The sequence below is a fragment of the Microtus pennsylvanicus genome, chromosome 2 (genome assembly GCF_037038515.1).
Source record: "Microtus pennsylvanicus isolate mMicPen1 chromosome 2, mMicPen1.hap1, whole genome shotgun sequence".
NCBI classification, from domain to species: domain Eukaryota; kingdom Metazoa; phylum Chordata; class Mammalia; order Rodentia; family Cricetidae; genus Microtus; species Microtus pennsylvanicus.
The window spans coordinates 7,980,553-7,990,058 of NC_134580.1; the positions used below are offsets into that span (position 1 = coordinate 7,980,553).

The following is a 9,506-nucleotide window of genomic DNA, read 5'->3' on the forward strand; positions in this document are numbered from 1 at the left end:
GGAAAAATGGGTTTATTTCTCTGACACTTCCACATCATAGTCCATCACTGAAGGAAGTCAGGACAGGGACTCAAAGAAACTGAGAAACCTGGAGACAGAAGCTGATGCAGAGGCCATGAAGGGTAGCTGCTTAGTGGTTTACTCCCTATGGCTTGTTCAGCCTGCTTTCTTTTTTGTTTGTTTGCTTGCTTGCTTGTTTTTTCATGACAAGGTTTCATCGGTAGCTTTGGAACTACTGTCCTGGAACTAGCTCTTGTGGACCAGGCTGGCCTCGAACTCGCAGATATCTGCATGCCTCTGCTTCCCGAGTGCTGGGATTAAAGGCGTGTGCCACCACCATCCAGCCCCAGCCTACTTTCTTATAGAACCCAAGACCACTAACCCAGGGATGGCACCACCCACAATGGGATGAGCCCTTTCCCATCAATTACTAAGAAAATGCCTTATAGACTTGCCTACAGTAAGATCTTATGGAGGCATTTTCTTAACTGAGGCTCCATTCTCTCAGATGGCTTTAGCTTGTGTCAAGTTAACATAAAAATAGCCGGCATACATAGCATGCACAAAGTTCTGGGTTCGTTCCTCACCACCAGTGTTACTACCACCACCACAACAAAACAACCAGAAAGAAAAGAAGTTGGTGCTTCTTAGTCACACTGTGTTCTTCCATCCTATCTCATTTCGTCTCAGAACTATTCTTCATGGCCTCTGATAATTTGGAGTAAGAAGATCAGAATGATAGAGTATGCTATGTCCTGTTCAACCAAAGTGGAAAAATCTTTCTGTCCCTCCTTATTCCTAGTGTCTACCCCCACCTGCTCCCTCATTCTCCCAAGAAAAAAAGGAAAAGAAAAGGGATGAAAATGTAAAAGGCTATAGGAGGGACGTGGGAGGCTTTCTGATGCTGTTAACTTGGTCAGAAATAGATGTAAATTAAAGCCCTCTGGAAGAATGCGGGGTGCTATGCCACCTTCTTGTACGTCACCTCAAGACTGTGACTGCTGCAGTAGTCAGGAAGTACAGACACTAAGAAAAGTTTCTTGGATTATGTTTCATTGAAAGATGACAGTTTAAATTGAACTGGTTATTTAAATAACTACCATTTATTGAGGTTATCTTTTTAAAATTTATTTATTATGTATACAGTGCATGGATACATAATATACATATATGTACTATATGTATACCTGCAGGTCAATAGAGGGCACCAGATCTCATTATAGATGGTTGTGAGCCGCCGGGTGGTGGTGGTGCACGCCTTTAATCCTAGCACTCGGGAGGCAGAGGCAGGCGGATCTGTGAGTTCGAGACCAGCCTGGTCTACAGAGCGAGTTCCAGGACAGGCTCCAAAGCCACAGAGAAACCCTGTCTCGAAAAATCAAAAAAACAAAACAAAACAAAAACAAACCAAAAAAAAAGATGGTTGTGAGCCACCATGTGGTTGCTGGGAATTGAACTCAGGACCTCTGGAAGAGCAGCCAGTGTGCTTAACCTCTGAGCCATCTCTCCAACCCCTATTGAGGATATCTTATGTGATAAGTTTGCTGTCAGGGTAGAGCTTATGTGTATCAATGAGTAGTCATGGTACCTAGTACACAGTAGCTCCCAATAAGTCATTCTTAGTATCTTGAGTCCTCACAACAGTCCTAAAAGGTCAGACGTCCACCTTATTCCCCATTTTATCATGAAAGTAACTGGGTAAAGTAAATAGTACATGTTTGAGTCAAGATTAGAGAAGCAGATAAATAATAGCTGTAGTCACTAGGCTAACACTTTACCTGAATTGTTTCATCTTATTCTTACAGTTGTCTATCATTTGGTACCATTATTATGTCCCATGAAGAGTCAGAAACAGAATTTTCCTGAGGCCACAGAACTGACAAACCAGACTTTGAACTCACATTTAATTCATAAATCACACACACACTAGGCTGTACCTGCCAGAGGGAAAATTAGTATCTTGCCACCCCCAAAGACTTTGCAGGGATACACTTATTATTCTAGTGAAATAACCACTGTTCAGGACCCTTAGCCTTTAAGCAGAGATGTGATTGGGTCAGAAAATTCTCTCAGGGGAAACTTAAATAAAGCTAGCTCATAAGACTTGGCAAAAAGGCAGATTACTGGGCTGGAGAGATGATGGCTCAGCGGTTAAGAGTATTGCCTGCTCTTCCAAAGGTCTTGAGTTCAATTCCCAGCAACCACATGGTGGCTCACAACCATCTGTAATGAGGTCTGGTGCCCTCTTCTGGCCAGCAGGCATACACACAGACAGAATATTGTATACATAATAAATAAATATTTTTTTAAAAAGACAGATTACTAGTCTGATAAGAAAAATATAACTATATTTTAAGTTCATATAACCAGTGAATGTAATTTCCCTATACATAGGCCTCTAGCAGAATCCAATTTTTAATCCAAATTATTAGTAAATATTAAATCCAAGCAAAGTGAAATATAGATGACTTAAAAGAATGTCTTTGATACATTGAGGACTCAGTAAATCTTGATTATTATAATTCATATTTGTGTATGTCAGGAGGGAGGTTCAATAGCACTCCTAAACTTAACATAAAAATTTTACATGTGTGTGTATATGTGTTCATTTTGCTAGATGGGATTCTGTATTTTTCATTAAATTGTCAAAGTGTTGGTGACTTTCATAATAAATGTTAAGGGCTACAAATTCCATACACAAATGTACACAGAATTGCTGATAAAGCAAACAAAATTTAAATTGCCTTAAAATTCAAAGTTAAGACTGATATTTTTTCATAGTCTATTTTGATTAAATACAATCTCGAGGTTTGAATCATTTTGATAACTTTTTTGTAGCTATAATAGCGTTTTTATATGTTTTCACAGCCTTTTTGTACAGCCTGTAGTAATCCCTCCATATAGCTCATCTGCCTGTGGTGATGACATTGTTAATACTCAACCTTTACACCTGGAACTATCAAGGACAGGCAATGGGACCTCTTCTCCCTTGTGCAGGGGATCACATTAGAAATAGCAAACAGTAATTTGCTAAGAAAAAATGTTGACTATTTATCTAGAAGCTCCACTTTGCTGTTTGTAGACAGGTTTCCAGAACAGCCAGTGGGGGGGGGTGTTACTTCAACTGGGAGAGCTGAAAAGCTGTCTCTTTTATATTTGCCTTTCTTTTTAAATTTTATTTTATCTTTGAGACAGGGTCTCACTATGTAACCCTGGCTAGCCTGGAACTCTCTATGTAGAGCAGCCTGACTTTGAACTCATAGAGATCCACCTGCCTCTGCCACTAGAGTTATGGGATTAAAGGTGTGTGTCACTATGCCCAGCTTTATATTTGCATTTCTTTTAGAATCTGTTTCAAACAGTCCTTGGTGTATAGTTTCTTTGAAGAAAGGTTACAAGCCTGTGTTCAGAAAGACCTAGACAAAGGAGAGCTAAAGTATCTTCAGTGTTCTTTGCAGTGTTCATGAAAGACTGTCATATGACACACTTACTTAGACATCAGATGAATAGGGATTATTTAAAGTAACAGTGAAGGATTCTTTCTCTTTGTGATGCTTTGCACATGCTGGGCAAGCACTCTATTCCTGAGCTACACCCCAGACCACAAGTATGCTCTAATAGGAAAATACACAGCATGGCAGGAGACCACAGAGCTGCAGGTTCCTAGTAGGAGGCACCTACGGGATGAGTAGGATCTACTTGACTAAACTCATAAGGGAAAGGGCTTTCATTTCAGAAGTAAAGTTTTATGCAAAGGCATCAAGGCATAAGAGGACTTGCTTGAACAAGAAAAAAAATGTGGATGAAGGAGAAAATGAGTACAACTCTAGTTAAGTTTGTTAGGTTTCCATTACTATAGTAAATATCTCAAACGACTGGTATGAGTTCACACACATAGACATATATACATTAAAACAAATTTTTACAAAAAAATTAGCTGCGTGGTGGCGGCACACGCCTTTAATCCCAGCACTTGGGAGGCAGAGGCAGAAGGCTCTCTGAGTTTAAGAGCCGCCTGGTCTATGGAGTTGAGTTCTAGGACAGCCAGAGCTAGACACAGAAACCCTATCTATATATAGCAATTAGAATTACTTCCTACTCTTCTAGGGGACCTGAGTTCCATTCTTTTGTTTTGTTTTGTTTTTTCTTTTTTTGTTGTTGTTGTTTTGTTTTTCGAGACAGAGTTTCTCTGTGGCTTTGGAGCCTGTCCTGGAACTAGCTCTGTAGACCAGGCTGGTCTCGAACTCACAGAGATCTGCCTGCCTCTGCCTCCCGAGTGCTGGGATTAAATGTTTTGTTTTTTCAAGACAGGGTTTCTCTGTAACTTTGGATCCTGTCCTGGAACTAGCTCTTTTTTTTTTTTTAAGATTTATTATGTATACAACTTTCTGCTTCCATTTATACCCACACGCCAGAGGAGGGCGCCAGATCTCTTTACAGATGGTTTGGAGCCACCATGTGGTTGCTGGGAATTGAACTCAGAACCTCTGGAAGAGCAGACAGTGCCCTTAACCACTGAGCTATCTCTCCAGCCCTGGAACTAGCTCTTGTAGACCAGGCTAGCCTCGAACTCACAGAGATCCGCCTGCCTCTGCCTCCCGAGTGCTGGGATTAAAGGCGTGCGCCACCACGGGGCTGGCTCTGAGTTCCTTGGCACTCACATCTGCTCACAATTGCCTGTGGCATACAGATAGATAGATAGATAGATAGATAGATAGATAGATAGATAGATAGATAGATAGATAGATAGATAGATAGATAGATAATAAAACACCAAAAAAAGAGGAACTATTTATTTATTAGGGACTCTCAGAAGCCTAAACTAGCTCTAAATGCTGTCCTCCACAGTTTACAAATAAGCCTCTCTGTTTGTTGTATGATATAGATCTGGAAGCTAGGGAGACCACTCAGGTGTAAAGTATTTGCTGTGTAAACATGAGGACCTGAATTTAATACCCAACACCCACATAAAAAGCCAGTTACATAGTGACAAAAGTTTGTAATCTCAGTGCTGGGAGGTGGAGACAAGCCAATCTCAGGCTCACTGGCCAGCCAGCCTAGCCTAATCACCAAGCCCACCAGGTTCCAGAGAGAGCCTATATCTAAGATAAGGTAGATGGTTCCTAAGGCACACGTGAGGTTGACCTCTAAAATTCTTACACACACATACAGAATACACAGTCACACTATCCTTCCCATTCCACTCACGGAGGCTACCTCTTCCTTGCAAATATTACTGTATAAACAAATGGAACCTGAAGAAATGTTTTATTAATTCAGCTTCCAGGCAGATCCCAAAAAACCCATTGGTGGACACATTCTGGCTCATGCTTCAACAACAAGAATAAGCTTGCGAAAGGGAAGAGGAGAATTGAGGATTGCCAAGATTTATGACAGGTATATATTTCTTTATTCTTCAGATCCTGTGCATGTGCCTTTAAACAAAATTGCTACCCCTGAAAGACTATACTTTTATACCCCTGGCAGATACTATTTGCTTGAGTTTCCTCCTTAAATATTATGTCACTGATCAGGAAGTACCATCTATGTACTATGTACTAGGGATCTAGTCTATAGTCACATTTATCAGTCTCTGAAATTCAGAGCATATAGTGAAGCAAGCAATGACATCACATTTACTTTAGTTGAAGGCTGTTAGGTTCTAGGAATTATAAGGAGGAGAGTAGCTGGGAGGAGAGATTCATTTTGCCAGTGGATAACCCATTTCACAAGTTCCTGAGGAATACTAGATTTTATCTAATGTCCTAGAAATGCGTCTATAGTCCAGCTTCAGCTCATTTCTAGACATATGGAGGACCTGAGACTTTTTTTTTCAAGACAGAGTTTCTCTGTAGCTTTGGAGCCTGTCATGGAACTAGCTCTTGTAGACCAGGCTGGCTTTGAACTCACAGAGATCTGCCTGCCTCTGCCTCTTGGTCCTGGAATGAAAGGCGTGCACCACCACAGCCTAGCTCCCTATCAAAGACCTTTAAGTCACATTACTTTTCATTGATTAATGTTCAGTAGTCAATGGTATTCCACCTTCACAATTTATATTTCTGTGAACAGGTAGAATTGCACTACTTGCAGTTAAATGACAACTCAGAATGCATAGAGCCCTTACAGAACAAGGTAACTGAAGGATGTGCTAGACAACCAGATTTCCATTGCAGGTGCCCAGGACTCTCCTAGTTTCTCTCAAAGCCTTTTGCAGCTCCCCCTTTGTTAGCAGAGCCTGTAGAAAGGTGCCTGCTTAAAGAGTGAGACAAGCTACATAGGATCTGCACCACAGGCCTCAAACTACCCTGAAAGAAAACCCAGTTTATCCTGATTTGCCTGCCTGTTTCCAAGTTTGGGGGTAATTTTTCTTGACATTCAAAACTTTATATAGAGTTGTTTAACAAATGTTTGCGAGGGTTGATAACACTGCTAGGTAAGGTCTGTAGTCCACATTTAGCTGTACCAGCACTGCAGTGTCTCTGGAGACTCAGACTGATGGGAACGTGACGACTGTGACATGTGCACAGTATTTATAGAAAGAGAGCTTTTTATAAACTTCTGTTCCCTTGTATTCTGCAGCCCTGAGATGCCTGAAAATGAAGCCACCTTCGCAATAACTGCTGGAGGAATCGGGGATGCCAAGGAGTAGGTGGGGAATTGGTACAGATTGCTTCTTGGTGCTTATTAGGAGCTGGAGAAATGGAAAAGCAGTCTTGAATTTATATCTTGAAATAAGAGTTTGGTTTTTTCCCCCCATGTGTTATTAAAGGAAAGTCAGAAAAAGATTTAAAGCTTATATTTATCTTAAAAGTTCCAGCCTGATATGTAACCAACTAAATATACACTGTGTGTTGATTCAGAAATATGCATACATATTCTTGAATCACTTGATAGACATATGCATACATGTGACTGTTGGGTATGGGAAAAGGTACTCAGTGCCCTTCCTTCTGACTTTCAAAGTGAGCCACTGAGCAGACAGAAAGTCAAGGAGCTCAGAGGTGTCCACTCCCCCAGACTTCGCATAACAGCACCAGTGACCTATGGAACTGGATGCTGTTCCCCAAAAGGGAGATGTGCAAGGGGAATGTTTAGAGTACACCAAGGAGTTGTTTGCCTTCACACTGGCAGCTTGCACATTCATCTTTACAGCAACAGGAGAGAAACAGTAAGCCAACTTTTAAGTCATTTGATTTGTCAAGTTGAAATGACTTTTTAAAAATGCATTGTGATAATTGGGCATGGTGGTGCACACTTGTAATCTCAATATTTGGGAGGCAGCTTTAGCTACATAGTGAATTTAAGACTAGCCTGAGCTATATGACATTGAATCCAAAAAAGCATGTTTTTATATTTTGAGTAGAACATAAAAACATGTTTTAAAATTTTAGAATGATTTAAATATAAAATCTAGAACAGAGCCCTCAAAATTTGTAAAAGAACATTGGTTTCATGTGTATGTGGTTGTCAGAATAAAGTCTAGTTTTTAAAATATGAGAATATTTAGAAACTAAAATATTAATTTATAATCATTACAGATGATTTTTTTCTATTGTGTTAACTTATATGAAAATCTTAAAAGTAAGGTATTTGCTACAAAAGGTTTTTGAGCCATGCGATGGTGGCGCACGCCTATAATCCCAGCACTCAGGAGGCAGAGGCAGGCGGATCTCTGTGAGTTTGAGACCAGCCTGGTCTACAGAGCTAGTTCCAGAACAGGCTCCAAAGCCACAGAGAAACCCTGTCTCGAAAAACCAAAAAAAAAAAAAAAAGTTTTTGATTTTCTGTTAAATCATTTGCTGTCTGTTTCTCAGATGCTACATGCTAATAGACAAGGTGTGATTCCTGCCTCAAGGAGCAGCACACTGGGGAAGGGAATGATGCTCAGGAAAATGAGAGAGCAAATGGTGAGACCTTGAATTGACTCTTGAATGCAGTCTTTAGAATGTAGGGGAGGGAGTGTCAGACACAGACCACAAAGACCTGAGGGCTCCCTGGAGAACAAGAGGAGCCCAGCTGACTGCAGAAAGCACTCAACATGTAGGGCCTGGAGGTAGAACCCTTCTGCCTTTTTCTTCTATAAAACCAAGGAAGCAGCTCCTTTCAATAAAGCAGGAACAAAAGCATCTAGGAGCAGGTTTTCTATATAATCTGCAAAATCATTCAAATGAATTATTTTCTATGCAAATATTGAAGCATTGTTTTGTTCTAGGAAAAGGATTTGTTGCTAGATACGTTTAAAAAAATCTTATCTGTGCATTATATTTTGGCATTTTAAAATCTTTCTGCCAGCTGGTAGTTGTGCACAGCTTTAATCCCAGCACTTCGGAGGCAGAGGTAGGCAGATCTCTGTGAGTTGGAGGCTAGCCTAATCTACAAAGTTCCAAGAGAGAGCTACACAGAGAAACCCTCTCTCAAAAAAACAAAAAACCAAACCAAACCACAAAAAAAAAACAAAAAAAAAACAACTTAAATTTTTTTTTTCTAGCTCAACAATAGGCAGTAGGGTCCAAAACCAGGGTTCAGTACAAAGGCCTGCCATTCTGGGAGGAGGTCTTGTTTCAATATAGCATGCTGTTCGGATCTGAATCCTTTCTAGTTCTTGAGAGAACAGTAGCTGGGACTATGGAGATAGAAAAGAAACTTAAATTTGGGGTCAGCTTTAGAAGAACATGGTAAATTGTGAAGGTGTTTAGGCCAGCGACAGGTTCACTTTGAACTTTTCTAAGCCAGGATTCACTTTGTCACCTGTGACCAAAGCAACTGGGCTCTGGCATTTTCTTCCAGACTGTAGAAGGAGATCTGGTCCCTGTTTTAGAGGTAGGGAGCAGTGGTGGAAACACTGAGAAAAAAAATTGGTCAGTCAGAAATCGGTCAGTCAGCACTCCTGGTTGCAAGCTACAGAATCTCAAACTAGCATATGCATATCAAGAAATTCATTGACTCAGGAAACTGAAAAGCTGGTGGAAGAGCTGACTTCTTCCACCAGTGGTGCAGAGATCTCAAATGTGTTTTCAGGACAAGAACCTGCTACCTCATCTGCTCTTCTTCCTTCAGGCTTCTATTGTTCTCCTACATGCTATCCCTACATAGTAGCCAAGGTGCTGCCTGGAGCTCTGGGGTGCTCTTCTATGCAGTCAGGACATATAGTAGAGAAGTCACACCTCTCTTCCACCATCATCCATCCTATGAAGTGAAGACCATTTGAGATACTACCTATTCAGCTATACATTCAGAGCTTGCTATAGCAAGAAGCTTGAAGCTTCTACCACCACTGGCATGTAGTCTATTGTGGGAGTAGGATACTCAGTGGCAGTGCTAAGAGTGAGAACATGAGTTAGAGGTACCCAGATACAGTAACAGCAGGTCAGCAGCAGTGCCTGCTGCTAGGCTGTAGGTCTCTGCCTCCTGACTGCATCCATGCCCAAGCTGGTGTTCTAGGCTCCTGCCAACCCAATGACCCTGGTGTCCTGACAAGGTCCCCTGTGCTTCAGTTAGCAGGAGTT

The 9,506-nt window shown here is 41.0% G+C and overlaps 1 protein-coding gene across 2 annotated transcripts in view; it reads left to right on the top strand.

Moving 5' to 3' along the window:
- Dmc1 (DNA meiotic recombinase 1) overlaps positions 1–6,649 on the top strand; it is a 33,665-nt gene extending 27,016 nt beyond the window's left edge. For both annotated transcript variants that reach the window (XM_075963505.1, XM_075963506.1), the window contains 2 exons: positions 5,281–5,397; positions 6,580–6,649. In XM_075963505.1, coding sequence (XP_075819620.1) covers positions 5,281–5,397; positions 6,580–6,649 — 187 coding nt within the window. The remainder of the gene's footprint in view (positions 1–5,280; positions 5,398–6,579) is intronic.
- The last annotated feature ends 2,857 nt before the right edge of the window (positions 6,650–9,506 follow it).